The sequence below is a fragment of the Heteronotia binoei genome, chromosome 8 (assembly GCF_032191835.1).
Source record: "Heteronotia binoei isolate CCM8104 ecotype False Entrance Well chromosome 8, APGP_CSIRO_Hbin_v1, whole genome shotgun sequence".
In the NCBI taxonomy this organism is placed as follows: Eukaryota; Metazoa; Chordata; class Lepidosauria; order Squamata; family Gekkonidae; genus Heteronotia; species Heteronotia binoei.
The window spans coordinates 6,079,340-6,102,503 of NC_083230.1; the positions used below are offsets into that span (position 1 = coordinate 6,079,340).

At 41.9% G+C, this 23,164-nt stretch overlaps 1 protein-coding gene across 1 annotated transcript in view; it reads right to left on the minus strand.

Annotated features, from left to right (window-relative positions):
• Nucleotides 1–18,053: 18,053 nt before the first annotated feature.
• Nucleotides 18,054–23,164, minus strand: part of RELN (reelin) — a 659,346-nt gene continuing 654,235 nt past the window's right edge. Inside the window, exon 65 of the mRNA XM_060246073.1 lies at nt 18,054–19,200. Within this exon, the coding sequence (XP_060102056.1) occupies nt 19,104–19,200 (97 nt within the window). The 3' untranslated portion in view covers nt 18,054–19,103. The remainder of the gene's footprint in view (nt 19,201–23,164) is intronic.

The window sequence follows — 23,164 nt, forward strand, 5'->3', positions numbered from 1 at the left end:
TGGCCTAATGATTCGACTAGTTACGTCTGTAGGGTTGCCAATCCCCAGGTGGGGGCAGGGGATCCCCTGGTTTGGAGGCCCTCCCCCCCCCCTTCAGGGTCATCAGAAAGCGGGGGCGGGGGGAGAGAAATGTCTGCTGGGAACTCTATTATTCCCTATGGAGATTTATTCCCATCGAAAATCATGGAGAATTGATCCGCGGGTATCTGGGGCTCTGGGAGGGCTGTTTTTTGGAGTAGAGACACCAAATTTTCAGTATAGCATCTAGTGCCTCTCCCCAAATTACCCCCCACGTTTCAAAAAGATTGGACCAGGGGGTCCAATTCTATGAGCCCCAAAAGAAGGTGTCCCTATCCTTCATTATTTCCTATGGAAGGAAGGCATTGAAAAGGTGTGCCGTCCCTTTAAATGTGATGGCCAGAACTCCCTTTGGAGTTCAATTATGCTTGTCACAGCCTTGATCTTGGCTCCACCCCAATGTCTCCTGGCTCCACCCCCAAAGTCCCCAGATATTTCTTGAATTGGACTTGGCAACTCTATACGTCTGTGATGACTTCATACAAGTCCCTGTTTCTTATACTGAAAATTGGGCTTTGTGATTTCAACAGGGATTAATCTTGAAGGTAAATTAACTGCTTCCTAGTGATGTCTGAGAATGGCACTAAAGGAGATAGCTGTAAAGTACTTTTTGTAGCATTTATAGATCTTGCTTCTGCATTTGATTCTATAGATAGAAACAGTCTTTGGCAGAAGTTATCTAGTACAAACATAGATAAACATTTGTTGTACCTTCTTCAAGAACTACATGTAGACATCTTTGCTAAAATTAGGGTGGGCACTTCAGGTTCCCTAACAAATGAAATTCCAATACTTAGGGGGGTAAAGCAGGGATGTGTCCTTGCCCCCCTCCTTTTCAACCTGTACTTAAATGATATAGTACACAGGTTGTCAGCTCCCAAGTTTGTCGCTCCTACACTTGGTCATCAGAAAATCTCGATTCTTTTATATGCATCCATGGAGCATCCATGTTATTCCCGTTGAACAATGCAGCTCTTTTAAATACTTGGGAGTGACTTTTAGTGCAACCGTAAATTGGAATACCCATTTTGATATTGTCAAATCCTCCACAATAAAAATTATAGGAGCAATTCTGAGATTTTACTATACCAAGGGTGGGTGTCTTGTGGATCCAGCGATAAAACTATTTTTAAGTAAGGCAGTTCCCCACCTCCTTTATGGCTTAGAAGGCTGGGGATGGAAGGAACATTATTTCCAGACTGGAAACAATACAAAATCTGTTCATTAGAAGACTTCTCGCTCAACTCAAGGGAACCCCTGCAGAACTGGGCCTGCCCTCATTCAGAGCTCGTGTTCATCTAGCTTTGCTTAAATTCTGGAATAAAGGTAACAGCACCAACATATATAGCAAACAATGTAATCAGTTAATGACACGTAAGGATACGCCCTGGGCTGCTTGCTATAATAACATACTTGTTCGGTACTCTATTCCAGATGATCTATTAGGGGCTTTGATTAATAATTCCAACTTACGAAACTGGGTCTATGAATGTGATGCCCATTTGGACAGTTCTACAATTAATTGCCCAGTCTAGATCTTTCACGTGGTTTAAGCTATTTAAAAGAGACCACATTAGGTCCCCTTACTTAGTGAACATCTCATTTCAAATTCTCAGGGAGGCATTCACATCTTTGCGTTTCCAGTCAATGCCAACGGCTCTTCTTAAGGGAAGATATCTTCAAATCCCAACGGCTCAGCATTTTTGTATCTGTGGAGCTACAGTTTTAGAGGATTTAATCCATTATATTTTATTTTGTCCCATGTACAAAGAGGCTAGAGCCAAATTTATTGATAATCTGTTAGCAGGATGTAAATTTTCTTCTGACACCGATAAGTTGGTCTTTTTGTTATCTGATACTGATCCATTTGTCACCTATAGAGTGTCTCTTTTTGCCTTGGCTGCTTAAAAAATCAGAGCCAAAACTGCCTCTTTAGATTAGTTGAATTTATTTTAGACGTCTATAATTTTATAGTATATTGATATTTACCATAAATGGGTTCATTGGATTTACGACATTTTTAACTTAACTGTTTAGATATTGTCTCAGCATTATGGTGTTATAATATCTTAGCAGTTTAAACCTAACTCATTAGGGTTTGTAGAATCTTTCAGGCTCAAGTGCCATGTTCTACTGGAGAAAGTTTTCCTTCCAGACGTTTCATTCACAGCTGCGGAGAACATCCTCAGTGGCGTTGCAGCCGGAGCAGGCGCTCTGACCTTCTTGGCTGCTGTGCATTGAGTGGGGCCAGGGCTGCTGGAGAGCTGCTATTTCTAGGCTGGAGGGGGTGTGATGAAAGGGCAATTGGTTTGTGGATGTGCCCATTGTTTGGTGGGGCTTCCTGGAAGGGTAGTGATAAGGAAACTGGCTGTTGAATGTGACCATTGTTCTGTGTTAATTGCTGGGAGGGTTGGAAGGGGTGTGAAGATAAGGAAGATGGTTGTTGACTGTGCTGATTGTTCTGTGGAATATGCTGGTTGTTCTGTGACTTTCTGCAATTTATAATCTGTAGGGTGTTTTGCAGAGCTGGGTACCAAGATTGGTGGATGAAAATGCCTTCTTCCTTTCTGTTAAAATTGTGCTGGTGTTTGTAAATCTCAATAGCTTCTCTGTTCAGACGGGTATGATAATGTGAGACCGTAGAAAGGACTTCAGTTCTTTCAAAGTGGATGACGTGGTCTCCTTCTTGAAGTGCATGTTCAGCTACAGCTGATTTTTCTGGCTGAAACAAGTGACAGTGTCTCTTGTGTTCGGTGAGACGGGTGTTGATACCGCGTTGGGTAGTGCCAATGTAGACTGCACCACAGGAGCAGGGTATTTTGTAGACTCCAGGGGTTGAAAGTAGATCTCTCATAACTTTGGCCGAGCGCAGCATGTGGCGGATCTGTTGTGTGGGCTTGAAAACTTTGTCAACATTGTGGCATTTGAGAATTTTGCCAATGCAGTCGGTGACAGATTTTATGTAGGGCAGGAAGGCTGTACCCACATTTGTGTGTGGCTCGGGATTTGGTGTGGATGGTCTCCTGGGATGGAGGGCTCTTCTAATTTCTTGTTGAGAGTATCCATTGGCCTGCAGTGACTGGTTGAGGTGGTGTAGTTCCTGTTGGAGTTGGCTTGGTTCACAGATGCGTGATGCACGGTGGCTGAGGGTTTTTACAACTGTACGTCTTTTGCGAGGATGATGATTGGAATTCTTATTTAGATAGCGGTCGGTGTGTGTGGGTTTCCTGAATACAGTGTGGTCGAGTTTTCCGTCATCTTTCCTGGTAATGAGGATGTCAAGAAAGGCAAGTTGACCATTGTTTTCTTTCTCCGCAGTGAACTGGATACGAGGATGGACTGAATTCAGATGAAGAAGAAAGTTATTAAAGGTTTCCATGTAAAAGCTGTAATGTGCTTTGTCCTGCTCAGAGACTTTTAGCCACGCAGTGTCTCACAGATAACAACATTTTCTTTCTTTTACCAGACTGGATCACTTCCTAGGAAATTCAAGGAAGTCCCTGGAAGGTAACTCTTCTCTCCTGGGAAATCCTCTGAATATCAGAATCTTCACTCTAGGAAGATGCCCAAAGAGGACCAAGATCTAATTGTGGGAGTATGATAACCACAGTTCCAATGCTTTAACCAGATATTAAAATTCCCTGTGTGCTTGCTTCTGCAAATAGTGGCTCAAAAATAATTTAGGGTAATAGGAGACTGTGATCACAGTAAGGGCTAGGGTTGCCAAGTCCAATTCAAGAAATATCTGGGGACTTGGGGGGTGGAGCCAGGAGACTTTGGGGGTGGAGCCAGGAGCAAGGGTGTGATAAGCATAACTGAACTCCAAAGGGAGTTCTGGCCATCACATTTAAAGGGACGGCACACCTTTTCAATTCCTTCCTTCCATAGGAAATAATGAAGGATAGGGGTACCTTCTTTTAAGGCTCATAGAATTGGACCCCCTGGTCCAATCTTTTTGAAACTTGGGGGGTACTTTGGGGAGAGACACTAGATGCTATACTGAAAATTTGGTGCCTCTGCCCCCAAAAATAGCCCCCCCAGAGCCCCAGATACCCGCATGATTTCTCCATGATTCTCCATGATTTTCTCCATCAATTCTCCATGATTTTCTATGGGAATAAATCTCCATAGGGAATAATAGAGTTCCCAGAAGACATTTCCCTCCCCTCCCCCCGCTTTCTGACGACTCTGAAGCGGGGGAGGGCCTCCAAACCAGGGGATCCCCTGCCCCCACCTGGGGATTGGCAACACTAGTAAGGGCAGAGAGTAGCATTCAGGCACCTGGAGATGGGAGGCACGCGCACTTCCACTCTTCTCACATAAGAACATAAGAGAAGCCATGTTGGATCAGGCCAATGGCCCATCCAGTCCGACACTCTGTGTCACACAGTGGCAAAAATTTTTATATATACACACACTGTGGCTAATAGCCACTGATGGACCTGTGCTCCATATTTTTATCTAAACCCCTCTTGAAGGTGGCTATACTTGTGGCCGCCACCACCTCCTGTGGCAGTGAATTCCACATGTTAATCACCCTTTTGCCAAAGAAAACATTGGACACATCAATAGGCATTATATCCTTCTTTATTGCCTGAATAAGAACATAAGAGAAGCAATGTTGGGTCAGACCAATGGCCCATCCAGTCCAACACTCTGTGTCACACAGTAGCCAAAAAACCCAAATGCCATCAAGAGGTCCACCAGCGGGGCTAAAAACCCTTCCACTGCCCCCCCCCCGCCAAGCACAAGAATACAGAGCGCCACTGCCCCAGACAAAGAGCGCCAGCAATATGCTGTGGTGAATAGCCACTGATGGACCTCTGCTCCATGTGCTTATCCATTCCCCTCTGGAAGTTGTCTATGCTTGTGGCCGCCGCCACCTCCTGTGGCAGTAAATTCCACATGTTAATCACCTTTTGGGTGAGGAAGTACTTCCTTTTATCAGTTCTAACCCAGCTGTTCAGCAATTTCCTTTCTTTTGGATATCCAGTCCCTGTGGGACCTACTCCAGTTCTGCAGGGCCTGCAAAATAGAGCTCTTCTGCCAGGCCTTCAGCAGGCAACACTTGTTTATTGGCCTCCCTCCCTCCCTCCCTTCCATTCTAGTATTGTAGGATCTGATGGATCTGGGCTGATAGGCCACACAGTTATAATTAGCGTAATGTTCAAGAGGGGTTTAGATAAAAATATGGAGCACAGGTCCATCAGTGGCTATTAGCCACAGTGTGTGTGTATATATAATTTTTTTTGCCACTGTGAGTGTTGGACTGGATGAGCCATTGGCCTGATCCCAAAGGGCCTCTCTTATGTTCTTATGTGACACAGAGTGTTGGACTGGATGGGCCACTGGCCTGATCCAACAGGGCTTCTCTTATGTTCTTATCTGACACAGAGTGTTGGACTGGATGGGCCACTGGCCTGATCCAACAGGGCTTCTCTTATGTTCTTATCTGACACAGAGTGTTGGACTGGAGGGGCCATTGGCCTGATCCAACAGGGCTTCTCTTATGTTCTTATGTGACACAGAGTGTTGGACTGGATGGGCCATTGGCCTGATCCAACATGGCTTCTCTTATGTTCTTATGTGACACAGAGTGTTGGACTGGATGGGCCATTGGCCTGATCCCAAAGGGCCTCTCTTATGTTCTTATGTGACACAGAGTGTTGGACTGGATGGGCCATTGGCCTGATCCCAAAGGGCCTCTCTTATGTTCTTATGTGACACAGAGTGTTGGACTGGATGGGCCATTGGCCTGATCCCAAAGGGCCTCTCTTATGTTCTTATGTGACACAGAGTGTTGGACTGGATGGGCCATTGGCCTGATCCCAAAGGGCCTCTCTTATGTTCTTATGTGACACAGAGTGTTGGACTGGATGGGCCACTGGCCTGATCCAACAGGGCTTCTCTTATGTTCTTATGTGACACAGAGTGTTGGACTGGATGGGCCATTGGCCTGATCCAACATGGCTTCTCTTATGTTCTTATGTGACACAGAGTGTTGGACTGGATGGGCCATTGGCCTGATCCAACATGGCTTCTCTTATGTTCTTATGTGACACAGAGTGTTGGACTGGATGGGCCATTGGCCTGATCCCAAAGGGCCTCTCTTATGTTCTTATGTGACACAGAGTGTTGGACTGGATGGGCCACTAGCCTGATCCAACAGGGCTTCTCTTATGTTCTTATGTGACATAGAGTGTTGGACTGGATGGGCCATTGGCCTGATCCAACATGGCTTCTCTTATGTTCTTATGTGACACAGAGTGTTGGACTGGATGGGCCATTGGCCTGATCCAACATGGCTTCTCTTATGTTCTTATGTGACACAGAGTGTTGGACTGGATGGGCCACTAGCCTGATCCAGCATGGCTTCTCTTATGTTCTTATGTGACACAGAATGTTGGACTGGATGGGCCATTGGCCTGATCCAACATGGCTTCTCTTATGTTCTTATGTGACACAGAGTGTTGGACTGGATGGGCCATTGGCCTGATCCAACATGGCTTCTCTTATGTTCTTATGTGACACAGAGTGTTGGACTGGATGGGCCATTGGCCTGATCCAACATGGCTTCTCTTATGTTCTTATGTGACACAGAGTGTTGGACTGGAAGGGCCATTGGCCTGATCCAACATGGCTTCTCTTATGTTCTTATGTTCTTAACGTTTAGTCTGTAATTTTAACTTCTATATGATTTTAATCTGGTTTTAACTGTTTGACTGTGACTTTTTGATGTAACCTGCTCTGAGCCTGCTTGTGGGAAGGGCAGGCTATAAATTGAATTAAATACATACATACATACATACATACATACATCTCTTGCAATAATTGCTTTTTGCGATTACCAAACCCTCCGCTGAACAGGAGTGCCCTGGCGGCTTGTTTTCTTTGAGGGGGTACATGGCTTGTTCTTTCCTGTGCTAAACTGCTATAATTGTGGTCTTCACCCACTGTAGATTCTTGAGTCCCGGTAAAGGTCTTTGCTCTGCAAATATTAATTGCTTGAGGCATAGTTAAATTGGGGTTTTCCAGGAGCTGCTCCTTAACTTTGCTATCATAAATGGTGAAGACAATCTTGTCTCTGAACATCAAGTATGTGGAGGCCCCAAATTCATAGTGCTCAGATTTCTCCTTGAACATTGCAACAGAGTCTATGGCTGCTATCTCCTCATAAGGAAATCTCCAGAACTGAAATCATCCAAAACTAGGTTTTTTTCTGTATTAGGGTTGCCAAGTCCAATTCAAGAAATATCTGGGGACTTTGGGGGTGGAGCCAGGAGACATTGGGGGTGGAGCCAGGAGCAAGGGTGTGATAAGCAGAATTGAACTCCAAGGGAGTTCTGGCCATCACATTTAAAGGGACAGCACACCTTTTAAAATGCCTTCCTTCCATAGGAAATAATGAAAGATAGGGGCACCTTTTTTTGGGGCTCGTAGAATTGGACCCCCTTGTCCAATCCTTTTGAAACTTGGGGGGTATTTTGGGGAGAGGCACTAGATGCTATACTGAAAATTTGGTGCCTCTACCTCAAAAAACCACCCCCCCAGAGCCCTCGATACCCGCAGATCAATTCCCCATCATTCCCTATGGGAATTGTTCATGGAGGTGCATAATGGCTGTGGGGGAGGGGCTTCCCCCGCTGGCCAGCTGGCTGGGGGAGGGGGGAAGCCTGTAAAACCGGGGGATCCCCCGCTGGGACCTGGGGATTGGGAAGCCTATTCTGTATTCATGCTAATTTTGAATGCATTGTTTGCAAGGTCTGTATAGATAGTAGGCAGATTGTTATTTATTTCCAATGCCTTGCCTCCTTTTTCAGTACCCTTCTGCAAACTCCAACTTCTGACACCATGTAGTATCCTCTCAGGTCTGGTGTGTAGGATTAGGTTTACCTGTAGGCTTGCCAAGCACCAGGCCCTAGCGGGGGTTCTCCCACTTTCCCAGGCTCCTTCCCGCCCCCAGTCAGCTGTCCGGTGGGGGAAGCCCCACCCCCACAGCCACCCTATGCCTTTCCACCTTCGGAGGCTTCAGACTCCGCTTGGAAAGGCTTCCTCTTGGGATGGTGTGTCTGTGTCTTTAAGGCTGAATGGGAGCGGGGAGCAGGAAGAACAACATGGCTGCTCCTTGTGGCTGTGAAAGCAGCCCAGACCCTCCATTGGTTGCAAAATCTTTTCAGAGGTGTTTGCATAGGAAAGGTAAATTTGAACCTTTGGTTGTTCTGTGTTACTTTGAAGAAGTTGAAAGTTCAGCAACTCATGAGTAGAGATGCCAATCCCCAGATGGGAGCAGGCCCTCCCCCGCTTCAGAGTTGTCAGAAAGGTGGGGGGAGGGAAATATCTGCTGGACACTTCATTATTCCCCATGGCAGGGGTGGCCAGTGGTAGCTCTCCAGATGTTTTTTGCCTACAACTCCCATCAGCCCCAGTCAATGGGAGTTGTAGAAAAAAACCTAGTTTTGGATGATTTCAGTTCTGGAGATTTCCTTATGAGGAGATAGCAGCCACCCCTGCCCTATGGAGATCAATTCCCATAGGGTATAATGGAGAATTGATCTGGGGGTATCTGGAGCTCTGGAGGGGCTGTATTTTGAGGCAGAGGCATCAAATTTTCAGCATAGCATCTGATGACTCTCCGCAAAATGCACTCCAAGTTTCAAAAAGATTGGACCAGGGGGTCCAATTCAATGAGCCCCAAAAGAAGGTGCCCCTATCCATTATTTCTAATGTAGGGTTGTCGCCTTGAGCTGAGCAGGGGTTCGCGGATCATCCTTTCTGTGGCCCCTCTGAATCAGCCGGGTGATTCTGATTCAGAAGACCCTGAAGGGGTTTTCTTTCGGCATGGGACTTTTACAGGAAGCCAGGGGCTCAGTGGCAGCTGTTCCTGTTCTCCTTGTATGCCCTGAGGCTCCTCCGCCATGATAGCTAACTCAGCAGGAAGAGGTGAACGCCCGACCGCTTGTTTTTCTTTCTTTCAATAAGCTTCTGATGTACTGCTTCTCTACCTCAAGCATGGCAATTCTACTTGGCAAGTAAGTGTGCTTTCAATACCATTAGCTAATGGGTCGCTTTACATAACAACAAGCAGGTCAGTTCAAAGGAAGGGAAAGAGGTCTATTCCATCTCCACTTTCCCTGTGAATGAGGCTTCGAAAAGAACATTTTTAAGTATTGGAAATAACCTAAATTAGACTGAATACAGATACCTAAATCGACCCGGACTATAATTGGATATGTGTTAAAGAGGCTATTATCTGGCTGCAATATGGTGTGAACAAAAATGAGATATATTCTAGAGAGATTTGTCTTTGTCATCTGATAGCAACTGAAATGGTAACATTTAAACTCACAGCTGGAGAAGATTTGGAAAGGCGGACTGAGTCTCTGAGCTACTTTTCAACTTGGATTAACAGACTGAGCTTGTTGACAGAGAAAAATGGCATTGCCAAGCGGAATGTTTTATAAAAAAGACATATTATGTAACATAAATTCTCTGAAGCAGGATCTTGGTTCATGAACAGAGCTGATTAAGAAACAAATGGGAGCTTTTGTGCTGAAAGCTAGCGAAATCTCAAATCTACATGAGCAGAGTGTTAAAGAGATCCTGGTGACGTCTGCGGAATTGGAAAGGGAGAGTGAATCGCTGGGAAATGAACAACAGAAAACCAATATGGAACCCTATGGCGCAGTTAAAAAGAAAGACCGGAAATCGAGACTGATTGAAGTTTTGTTGAGAGGAACAAATGGCGTGGAATTCTTACTACTTTTACTGAGAGGGATGACTGCATTAAGGAGAGGGAAGGTGCATCTCAGCCAAAAAATCAAGATGTGGAAATTTTTCAGGAAGAAGGGTTTTTGAATTGTCTTCCTGGAGTTGTGTCCTTGAAAACAAGGGTTGATGCTTTCAACCAGCTTATCTCTCCTGAATGGACCTAACCTAGTGAGTCCTCTAATGTAGGAACTCACAGTCAAAGGGGGATGTTATACTGGAAAGGCTTTGCCAATCTGAGTACATTTGTGGAGAGAAGTTTACAATGTCATTTCGTTGCTTCCACAGAGTCAGAGCCTTGTGCTTTTTCTTGATGTTTTATTTTAAAAATTGCATTGCCAAATTCCACTAGTCCCCCCCCCCCTTTCCAATTTAAACCATTGGAAGAGTTCTAAGCATGTTTGTATTCTAAGTTTTAAAAAATATATTTGATTGGGTTTGTCTATGTCCATTATAAAGTTTATATCTCCACTACCTGGCATATTTTATGACACTCATGGCCCGGTCCCACAAAGTCCCATTTGTGTCAGATCCAGCCCTCCTGAGTTTGACACCCCTGGATTAGAGGATTAGACTAGGATTTAGGAAACACTGGTTTGAATCCTCAGTCTTTCATGAAACTTTCTGGGTGACTTTGGGTCAGTCAAACTCTCAGTCTAACCTACCTTGCAGATTTTTTGCTGAGAGAATAAAATGGAGGAGGAGAAACCATGTAAGCCATCCTCAGCTTGAGATAAAAATTAACTAAATCATTCAACCAGACCAAGTATGGGAGAACATTTGCTTGAGCTACATTCAGTGGCTCTGCTAGAGACCCCCAGCATGTCCAGAGAAGTGGGGTGGTGATGTTCTTTTTGGCTTCTAGATGTAGGAAGCTTTACGTATGGGGGCAGGAATGCAGCACTGCAATTTTCTAGACCCACATAAATGTGTCTTAGTTATGATGACATTATAGTTGGATTCCAGTTCTTGTCAAAGTTTGTTCCCTTAAACATCCAGAATTCCTGATGCAGTTTGACATTAAGAGAGCTTCACAGCTAAGCACACAGAGGAGCCTAAAAACACACTGCAGCTTCCACGGAGATTTACGAATCCACCATATCTCTAATGTTCATTAGCTTGGACTTGTGCTTTTGTTAAGAATGGTCCAAAATCCTGCTCGTCCTTAGAAGGTAAGTATAACTTCAGCATGATAATTCTTTGCTTGGTGGCAAGTGTACTCTGCTTGAATAAAAGTTACACCCTTCTTACATAATAAAATAAACAGAAAAATGGTCACAGAAGGGTATTTGCATGCTTTAGTAGTGATTCTGCTTTCCTTGTCATTGTATATAATATAAGACACTTTGAAAAAGACTGAAAGAATAAAGTCAACCAGCTTCCTAGTTTACTGGGTCAAGGTATCTCATCAACAGATAAGTTATCATGTTTTATTGAGCACTTGTTTTGATAGGCCTAGGGACGTGGATAATAATATATACTCTGGTAGCTATTAGTAGATAGAGTGGTTTATTGGTCTTATAAAAGATAGAGACAAGGCAGCTGGTGAGTTGAGCTGATAACATGTGCTTGGATTCTTTTATATTACAGCTGTTTCTGTATTTCTTTGTTTCAGCAGCTGAGTTTGGCTCCCAGTCCCAGTTAGGATTGCTGACTTCAGCCTGGGCAATTCTTGAACATTTGAGGCAGTATCTGGTGTTACGCTAAGTGGTTGTGAGGGTCTCCTGAGTTTGTCGGGGGAATTAGCAAGGAGACTCCTAGGCTATGCAAGGAGCAACAAGCAGGATCTCCACCTATGTTTATGGAGATTTTTCCTTCAGTAGAACTCTCGTGTTAAAACATTTTTATTGGTAACATATGGTAATAAATCTATATCTTACATCCTTAAAAACTTCTTTTATCTATCCCATATATTACTTTCTACCCACCCCTCCCCCCGTTACTTGACCACCGCCAGTGTTATTTACTTAAAAAGCAAATATTTAAAGGTACCCTTAACTATTAAAACAAAAAAAATTATATTCTTCTTCTTTTTAAAACTTAATCATTATCAAAAATTGTCCAATGTTCCATTAAAGTCTCCCATTATCAAAACTTGGTCATAGGTCAGTTCATCAAGCTGTTGTACAATGTCTTTTAAAAAAGCATCCTTTGCACCATTAGGTGCATACAATCCCAATAACAACGTTTTTTTCCCCATTTAATATTGTCTCTGCTGCTACAAATCGTCCATCTTTATCTTTAAACACTAATTTTGGCTCCAATTCTTGTTTAATATACAAAACCACTCCCCTTTTCTTCTGTTCAGCCAATGAAAAAAATTCCACTCCCAATTGTTTGTTCCATAAAAATCTATAATCCTTTTGTTTGATATGCACTTCTTGCAAACAAATTATATTACAGTTTTGTTTCTTAATCCAATGAAATGTTGCCCTTCTTTTTTGTGGTGAATTTAGTCCATTAACATTCCAAGACAATAATTTGTAATCCATCATGGTGCAAATTCTTTATTTTCTTCAAAAAATCTACGTAGTTCCTGAGCATTTGTAATTGTGATTCTCTTCCCCTAGAGTTCAAAGCTCAAACCTTCAGGTATTATCCATTTAAGCCTCATTCCATTGTCTCTCAATTTTTCTGTCAACTCTTTATATGTTCTTCTATCATTTATCACTTGCCTTGGCAGCTCCTTCATGATTCTCACTCTACTGCCTCCCACTATCAATGTCTTTTCAAAGTTTTTATTCATGATCCTTCCCACCATTTCCTTTGTCATATATCTTATGACAACATCTTTTGGTAAGTTATTTTTCTTGGCATAAAGTGAGTTCACTCTATACATATAATCATACATGTTTTTAGTCTCTTCAGGGTCTTCCTCTAAAAATTCTGTAATTATTTTTATTATATATTATTTTAAATCACCATCCTCCTTTTCAGGTACTCCTCTCAGACGTATCTGAATCTCCATCAATTTGCAGTCATGGATTGTCACTTTTTCTTGCATTTTCAACAAGGTGGAATCATATACTTTCATTCTGCCTTCTACCTCCTGCACTTTCTTAGATGTTTCCTCAGTTTTCTTTCTGAGATCTTCAATATCTTTTTAAATCTCTGCAATAATTTCTTTTTTCGATTCATTTATCATCTCTCTCACCCCTTTCATCATTCTGGCCTCCATTGCCTCCAGTTGGTCCTGCATTTTTTCCAATGAAGTAGCCCTTGTACGGGGCTGCTTGTGTTCAGACATTTAAAAAACAGTGAAAATTTGGACCTCACCAATTTCCAATTCAACTATCAGATTCAAAAGAGTAGGACTTGCTCTTTATAACAAGCCCAATTTTGCCATCCTCGGAGCTCCCAAAGTAAAAATATTTATTTTTAAAGTCTTTAAATCTTCCAAAATGCGGGTCACAACTTTTTACTGCCCCTTACATTTTTTTTCCCCTTTTAAAAACATCCGAGGTCCACACAAATAATATGACCAATAGTATTTATCTTCTTACCCTCTTCTCAGTTAACTCCAACAATTTTTAATGTCCCGAAATCTTTAAAAACATTGTTTTTATTTTGACCTCCCAGCAATGGCCGCCGATGTTTCTCAATGGTAGTAAATTCCTAGAGTAGGTTTTCCTTCCACTACTTCCTGCTTTTGTTGCCATGAAGTCTCATTCACACTGGTAAGGAGATCTCACGATACTTGACGTACTTCCTGTCTTGCTTGAATGTACTGCAGGTCTGTGACAATGTGATGATGGTGCTCTTTTTTTCAAAACCGCAAGTAGACTAAACAATAAATTTCTTTCCACTTTTTAGCACTTTTTAACACTGTCCTTTATATTTATAAAGTCATAAGAACCTAAGAGAAGCCATGTTGGATCAGGCCAACGGTCCATCCAGTCCAGCACTCTGTATTACACAGTTGCCAATAATTTATATATTTTTATTCTGAGAAAGGGAGAAAAGTACTTCTTTCTCTACCTTCTCCATCCCATGCAGAATCTTGTAAACCTCTATCATGTCACCCCGCAGTCGACGTTTCTCCAAGCTAAAGAGCCCCAAGCATTTTAACCTTTCTTCATAGGGAAAGTGTTCCAAACCTGTAATCACCCTAGTTGCCCTTTTCTGCACTTTTTCCAAAGCTATAATATCCTTTTTGAGGTGCGGTGACCAGAATTGCACACAGTATTCCAAATGAGACCGCACCATCGATTTATACAGGGGCATTATGATACTGGCTGATTTGTTTTCAATTCCCTTCCTAATAATACGCAGCATGTCATTGGCCTTTTTTTTATTGCAATCGCACACTGTCTTGACATTTTCAGTGAGTTATCTACCACGACCCCAAGATCTCTCTCTTGGTCAGTCTCTGCCAGTTCACACCCCATCAACTTGTATTTGTAGCTGGGATTCTTGGCCCCAATGTGCATTACTTTGCACTGGGCCACATTGAACCTCATCTGCCACATTGACACCCACTCACCCAGCCTCAACAGATCCCTTTGGAGTTCCTCACAATCTTCTCTGGTTTTTACCACCCTGAACAATTTAGTGTCATCTGCAAACTTGGCCACTTCACTGCTTACTCTCAACTCCAAATCATTTATGAACAAGTTAAAGAGCATGGGACCCAGTACCGAGCCCTGCGGCACTCCACTGCTTACCGTCTGCCACTGCGAAGACTGCCCATTTATACTCACTCTCTGCTTCCTATTAATTAGCCAGGTTTTTTTTCAAACTTAAAATTTTTATTTTATGAAAAACAACAAACAACAGTCCTTATACAAATACAGGAGATTGTCTCAAACATAATTGCTTATGCATATATCTTTAGCCAGTTTTTGATCCACAAGAGGACCTTCCTTTTACTCCATGACTCTCAAGCTTACTAAGGAGCCTTTGATGAGGAACTTTATCAAAAGCCTTCTGGAAGTCAAGGTAAACAATATCTATCGGGTCTCCTTTTTCCACATGTTTGTTCACCCCCTCAAAGAAATGTAACAGGTTAGTGAGGGAAGATCTTCCCTTACAGAACCCATGCTGAGTCTTCCTTAATAACTCGTGTTCATCAATGTGCCTACTCATTCTGTCCTTGATAATAGTTTCTACCAACTTTCCCGGTATTGAAGTCAGACTGACTGGCCTGTAGTTACCCGGATCTCCTCTGGAACCCTTTTTAAAGATGGGGGTGACATTTGCTACCTTCCAGTCCTCAGGAACGGAGGCAGATGTCAATGAAAGATTACATATTTTTGTCAGAAGATCCATAAGTTCAACTTTGAGTTCTTTCAGAACTCTTGGATGTATGCCATCCGGACCTGGTGACTTATTAGTTTTTAATTCGTCCATCAGTTGTAGGACCTCCTCTCTTGTCACCTCAATCTGGCTCAGGTCTTTCAACACCCCTTCCAATAGAAGTGGTTCCAGAGCAGGCAAACACTTCTCATCTTCCACAGTGAAGATGGAGGCAAAAAATTCATTCAGCTTCTCAGCCATTTCCCTACCCTCCCTCAGTAATCCTTTGACCCTTTGGTCATCCAAGGGCCCCACTGCCTCCCTGGCTGGTTTCCTGCTTCTAATATATTTGAAGAAATTTTTATTGTTGGTCTTTATGTTTTTTGCAATATGCTCCTCATAGTCCCTTTTTGCCTGCCTGATCACAGTCTTACATTTGATTTGCCATTGCCTGTGTTCCCTTTTATTAATCTCACTTGGACTAGCTTTCCACCGCTTAAAGGAGTCCTTCTTACCTTTTACAGCTTCCATTACTTTGTTTGTTAACCATGCAGGCCTTTTCTTATACCTCTTCGTGCCTTTCCTAATTTGTGGTATATATTTTATCTGTGCTTCTAGGATTGTAGTTTTAAATAGCCTCCAAGCTTCCCCAAGGGTTTTGACCGTATTTACCTTTTCTTTCAGTTTCAAATTTCACCTCTTCCTCCCCTCTTCTTCCAAACTTTCTACATTTTCCTTTCCCACCTTTTAAATTTATTTCATTAATCTGTAAATAGTTCCAGAATGAAAGATAGTAATCTGTACCTTTTCTTCCAATTATTCAATTCCCACTGGTCTAGCAAAGCTTTAGATGTTTAGCAATGTCCAAGAAGGTTAGGATCCTGTCGAGCTTATGTCAAATAAATGACTCTGCAAAACTTCTGCAGATGATGAAAATGCAACTCTTCCCAGAGACCTCTCAAAGCCTCAAAGGAGCCCCCCCACCGGGACTCCCTTTTAGCCAAGGTAAATCTCCTCAAAGTTTCCTGTGCATATCTAGGACTAATCTCTGACTGAGAAAAGTAGGCAGTAGGCATTAAATTGCCTTCCACTACCCCGAACAGAAGTTCCAGCCTGCTCCCATTATGAGAAGCAGCTCAGCTCGACATTTTCCTTCCCTTCAGTAGAACTCTCAAATGAACCAGGCCTTAATGAAATGGTTTTTATTAAAGATAATTAAAAGAAATAAAACTTATTTATTTAAAAAAAAACGCTATAAACACTCATACAAGTTCAGAAAATAAAGGTAGTAGCTTTATGGAGACAAGAAGGGAACTTATTTCACACAGGACTATATTTACCTATTACAGAACAGAGATTTGATGAGAAAGATGAACAGAATAAACAAGCATTCCACTCAAAGAAGAAGTTGTACCCAGTTTCGTGTTGGGAGTGTAATTTAGTGCATGTCCAGATAATGTATGTGTGCGTAACACATAGACACATACACAGTCACAAGAAAGTTCGAGAAGAAGCAGAGTGCTTATGGATATAGCCTTTGAGCTATGTTGTAAATTATTCCTGGAACGATGGTGTGAATGAAACAATGTATTTGAACCAAGGAAGCTTCATAACTTTCCCCTGGGTTGCGAATGCAATGTAACATTCATGTGAAAATGTCTATTGTGTTTGGTGACCTCTAATAGGACATGAATTTGAGCGGACTTCGGAGGATGGTGGAAGACAGGAGGGCCTGGCGTGACTTGGTCCAGGGGGTCGACTGCGATCGAACAACAACAAAAAATAGGACAACTATCACACAAAGGATTATGGGATTAAAATTGTTTTGATTATAGACTTACATAGTATAAACCAGGTAAGGGAATGTCAGGCAATGGATTAGTTGTACTGCCTTTTCTGGAAATTAATCTTTTGCATTGATGGATTTAAAAGAGGGAACACAATTGCCCAAACCCACACCTTTGCACCTTTAAGATCAGTTTCCCAGACAAGCCTCTGGCCAGTATTTGATGATATACCTATTTGGATCCTATTTGCAGACCAATGCAGGTCTAGAGGAGTATGACAAAGTAAGAAAGAAGGTTGTCTTTCCTCACCTTGTTCAAGGTACCAAACTAGTCCTTCAAGGGAGGAGAGGTCCAGGCATAACACTATGGAGGATGGAATTTGGGGAAGGATTTCACTAGTATCTATGGTATACCATACAGTTTGCCCTCTGAAACTACCTTTTTCTCCAGGGAACTGATCTCTGTAGTCTGGAGATAAGCTGTAATTCTAGGAAATCTCCAGGCCCCATCTGGAGGTTGGTAACCTCAATCCCAGTGCAATACCATCAGGGCTATTGTGGCTCTTGGAAGCCCATTAGCTTAAAGGAACAAGACATATAGATATTCTTGACTTACTAGAATAACCTACCCAATTTCCTCAAGATGCTCTGATAATGCACTGTTTGGCTCCCATTATTTTAAAGTTGTTCAAGAGCTTTTAAAGCCTAGCCATACTTTTGAACACCTAACATTAGTGTTTAGCTCCATGCAAGAAACTATTTGTACAATATAACACGTGTTCTTTGGCTTAGCAAAAAGCAAACACTTCTGTCCACTGTTGGGTGTGTGCCTTAGGTTTGTGGGCTTCCCCCTTTGTGTCGAAAGTCAAACCTTACCATCTCCAGATTCTGTTGAGTGGGTGGGTCTGCATCCCTTCAGTTTATTTCCCTGCAGAAGGAAATGTCATATGATGTGATGGTCTAAATGCATGTAATGGAAATGTTAATATATAAGCTAACCAAATCATTTAACAATGCAAGGCTGTTCTTACATGAGCACATACGTGAAAAAATCAGTTTGTCTCAGAAGCAGGAATAATTGTTCTTTCTTCTAAAACTGCATTCATAAACTTCCCTGGACTATACAGTGTGCATGGCTTGCTATCACTCCCTTTTCTCAACAAGATAGGAGAAAAATATGCCACAAACATTATTTGTTGACATTATCTTTATTGAAGCATAGGATTTCAGCTTGGTTCACTGTAGAGTGAAACATGTTTTTAAATTATTCATGATATAGTTTAGAGTTGTAGGCTCCATTTTAATGTCGCTGGTGTAGCTACATTATCAGAAAATACAAACATGACCCGCAATAACAAACCACAAAAATCCACAAAGAAACGCTCACTGTTTACAAATCACTCTATCACTACAGAGATCTAATGGCAGTTACTGTAAGTAAATCATCTACAGAGAATTGCTTTACATCTGGACAAGGAAAACGGGGGCTTTTGTTTGGAGGGGAAAATCCACAGCTGCTTAGTGTTATTTTTTTTTTTTAAGTTTAAATGTTAAACATTTTTCCTATTCACAAAACAACAATACCTGACAGACACATCCAAGAGTAAGAATGAAGGATATCAAAGTCTTGTTCAACCACTTCTGCAATTGCCTTTTTATGGATTAGGCATCTGGAGCTGTGTTACACAGTGCAATCGACTTGTTAGAAGCAGCAAAAATGTTATAAGTCAAATACAGCGTCAACATGTAATTTCACAGAACAGAATGCAGAGAAAAGACAAATAATGATAATGATAGAAAATATGATACAGAGCCAAAGCACAGTACATTTAAATATCTGTGTGACAAAGAATGTTAAATATTATACTTCATATTGTAGTAGTCATACTTCAAATATGAAACAGTCTTTGTGCTTAAATGTAGGCTTGTTTGTTACTTTCTCGTTAAAAACAGAGCCAGTTGCTTACTTCCAATACTGCCACTGTAACTTGCATTACAGCAGATCACAATTTTTCCAGACACATCAACATTGAAAACATTTACCTATGAGAAAATAAGTCACTTCTCATGAGATCACAGTGCGAAAAAAGTGGTGTAATGCTCTGTTCCGATGGGAGGCTTTCAAAATATTCATTAGGAAAAAGGTCCCGAAAAAAAAACAGACTGCAGTGCTAGCTCAAAAGAATTGAAAGCGACACATCACATGATGGCGAGGGAAAGAAAAGAAAGGCCTTGCTCTTCATGGGTATTGCCTAAGTGACCTTCGTCTTCTGTTGTAGAAATGCCTGAGCCCATGTTGCCGTGAAAAATTCATCATGTAATTTTGTTTGCGAGTGCTGTTCAGCGGAAAGAGAATGGAGAGAAAACCTTAGTATCTTTTTGTTAAACATATTAGCAAGAGCAGAGGGTACAAAATCTCATTCTTCTACAAGTGCATACTGATGTCCATACAAAATTATGTAAAAGTCTTATTGCAGTGCTAATATTACTGTATGGTACTGTACAGAGATAGATGTCTACTGAGTAACCAGGAGTCATCTGGGACAGTTGCAGCCTCAGGTGGTGGGGGCATTCAAAGCAGAGCAGCTGAAGATGACTGGAGGGGTTGGATAGTTCATTAAGGTATGCTAGCCCCAAGCCATATAGGGCTTAAAAGGTCAGTAGCAACACTGGGCGTTTTCGCACTGACCTTAATCGGCAGCGACGTCCCTCTTCACCGCGCAGGATCTGCGTGGATTCCGCACCAATTGCTGCGGAGCACCCGGAAGAGCTGCAAAGTCCCGCGGCTTTTGCGGCGCAAATGGAAACCGCCAAAAACCAGTTTCCATTTGCGCCGCAAAAGCCGCGGGACTTTGCAGCTCTTCCGGGTGCTCCGCAGCAATTGGTGCGAAATCCGCGCAGATCCTGTGCAGGGAAGAGGGACGTCGCTGCCGATTAAGGTCAGTGCGAAAACGCCCACTGTGAATTGAGCCTGGAAGCAAATTGGGAACCAGTGCAGATGGAACAAAACTGGAGTGGCACGGTCCTCATGACTTACTCCAGCCAGTGTTCTAGCTGCAGCATTCTGTACCAACTGTGAAATCTGGACAGTCTTCAAGGACAGCCACATGTACAGTAGATTGCAGTAATCTGAGCTAGGCATTATCAGGGCATGGATCTACACACACTAAAACGTACAACTAATGTATCTTGAAAGATCTGCAACCAAATGCAGTAGGGTAAAGCAACTGCACAAGGAAGGCCATTCTCTGTTTAGCAAGGATTTAGCATTTATGCAGTCCTCTCACATTATAGCACTGGAGGCCCTGCTGTTGCCAGTTGTGTTGCCCTCCCTAGTTGTCCATGGAGATTGCAAAAAGAAAAGGAAGAACTGAAATTGATTTAAGAACTATGGCCTAGGAATCAAACTTTCTGGCTTAAAATGTCACAGCTATGCAGAAGTAATATGTAGTTTAGGCTACTGAGTGATAGTTGATGTATGAAGTCTGCAAGAGTTTCTCATTCATTCCAAAGTAGAAAATAGATCCATACCCACAACATACCTCTGAACATGGAGATTATATTCCCCAAGTGAAATCATTGAGCATCTCAAGGCATTCAGGAGTTTGGTGTGTGCATGAGACGATGCCCATATTAACCATGCTTTACTCTTCCTTTGGAAGAGTCATTGGGTTTATGTGGAGCTCCAATATAGTCACCAGATCCAGCCCTGTGTTACTTTAACATTGAAACAGCATCTCATGTACCCTCAGGCAGTTCACTGTGTTAGATACATTTTAAAAAATGATAAACTGTTAGTGTTGCCAAGTTTGACTCAGGAAATCTCTGGGGACTTTGGGGGTGGAGCCAGGAGAAAGGTTGTGATGAGCACAACTGAATTCCAAAGGCCGTTCTGGCCATCACATTTAAAGATTCTGCATTCCTTTTAAATGTCTTATTTCCATCAGAAATAATGGAGGATGGGGGCACCTTCTTTTGGGGCTCTTAGAACTGGACCCTCTGGTCCAATCTTTTTGAAATTTGGGGGAGGGGGGGTTGAGGAGAGCCACCAGATTATATACTGAAAATTCCATGCCTCTATCTCAAAAAACAGCTCCCCCAGAGCCCCACAGATGGATTACCCGTTATACACTATGGGGAACTGGTCTCCATAGGACATTTCCACCCCCCTCCCACTTTCTGATAACCCTGAAGTGGGCGGAGGGCCTCCAAACCAGGAGATTCCCTGTCCCCAGCTGGGGATTAGCAGCCTTATAAACTGTTCTATAGCAAACTGTTTTGAATGCAATGAACCCAGAACTTTTGAAGGGATACTACTCTATCTTTTGGAGTAAAATCCCACATAGAATGCTTAATTGATATCTGAAGATATCATTTCCTTATAGAAAGCCTCTATAATTAGAATAGTGCCAGAGTATAAGTGCTGCTAATGAGTTTATGAATATATATCCAGATAGCTATGGTGTTTTAATGGTTTAGCCACTAAACAAATAATGGCTTACAGCAGATGTTTCTTCAGGTAAGGAACAGCTTTTGTTCTAGGTGAAGACTTCCTTTTTAGTGGAATTCACAGTCAGTAACAGGCTGCTGAATTCCAAAGAAATTTAATGCCACAGGCCTTTTCAGAGTAATTTTGAACTGAAAATTAGATATAATCCCACCTATTGGTTTAGCAGGCAAGATTTCCTGCCAAACTGAAGGTCCTGAAAATTATCAAGAGAAAATATTTTGGACCAGCCACTGAAGACTCCACATGGATGGCTGCAACTCAGCAATTCAGTTAGACTTTATGATGAGCAGAACGATGGATGCCATAGATCCCCCTGGTCTGTAAATGAATTAACATTGTCCAAGGTAAAACTGGTGAGGGCTGAATCACATCCCATCAGACAGATGGGTCTACAAAAATGAATGCATTTAAGGGTGGGAGCTCCTTTTGCCCTTTCATTTCTTCAGCATGATACACATTCCATTGAAAACTAGACTCCCTGTGCAGCGGGCATCAGATTATTTATTACTAATAGATAATTATCGGACTGCTTTTATAAACTGGAAGTGGATGACAAAAGACCAATTCAAACACTCCTTTCTTCTGTGCTCTGAGTTGTACATTAGGAACTGCTCTGGCTGTGTCTCTTGTGCTTGTCTTTTGAAATGGTCTAACTCCTGTGAATATAAAATGTGGGTTCTACAAACACTTAACGTATGTTTCTTGGGCCAAGCCATCCCAATGGGTGACTAGAACATCACCTTGAGAAGGATGCTGATACATCTCTGAGGCTCTGCTTGCTCCCAGCCATCACCAGCATGGGAGGGGACTGGCATTCTCTACTAGGCCTGTACCACTGCTGGCCAGGTACAACACAAATCCCTGCAGCATAGGCTAAGGAGGTGATGGTACTTGGGGTGACAAAACACCTTGAACTAACCATTTGCAACTTTCAGAAGTACTGAACAATCCATAATGATAGGCTTAGGTCTTCAGGTGACACCACATTTCACATTTAATATGCTTTGAGGATATAACTGAACCTGATCCGTTTCAGTTTCAAATAACAACATCACTACCAGCAAAATCAATGCACTGATAACTTAAGAAGTACAATGGCTGTTCTTATACTGTGGTACTGAAATTACTTACCTTATTCTAGTGTAAAACCAATGACAGCAAATAATGAAATACAACACAAATTAGAAAATGTATTTCAATGCGTGCAGCACTGTGATTAGTCATAAAAGCCTGATGAGGTTTAGAGGCAATATAGGATTTTTCATCTCTTTTAAAAATAAAAAAATGAACAAATTACTTTCCATTTTTAAAGCCTGTATGATCATTTCATATCTCAAATACTTTTAATAAACATTATAAATAACGCTAAAATATATAATCATCACACTGAAAGTAGGGCATAAAGAAAGAGGAAAACTTTAATTCTGCAAGATTCTAACAATTTCTTTTCTGCATTAGATACATTTTTTCCTAAGATACAGACATAAAATGGCTTTCTACAGAATAGACAAAGCAAAGGAAGACAGCTAGCTAAATGAATGCAATTTGTTACTTGTAGAAGGCACAATGAATACCAAAATATTGCAGGTAAGAAAAAGCATGATGATTCTTTGCAACAAAACCTTTACAAATAATTTGTGCCAAAATATAAAATTATCTTAATTATGAACAGCATAATGCTGGTAGTCATGGAAATATTAACCACATGGTTATAAGACCGAAATTAAAAAGTTATTATTCTGGTATTTGGTTTCACAAGAAAGGTACAACTGCAGAAATAAGTTTCGAGG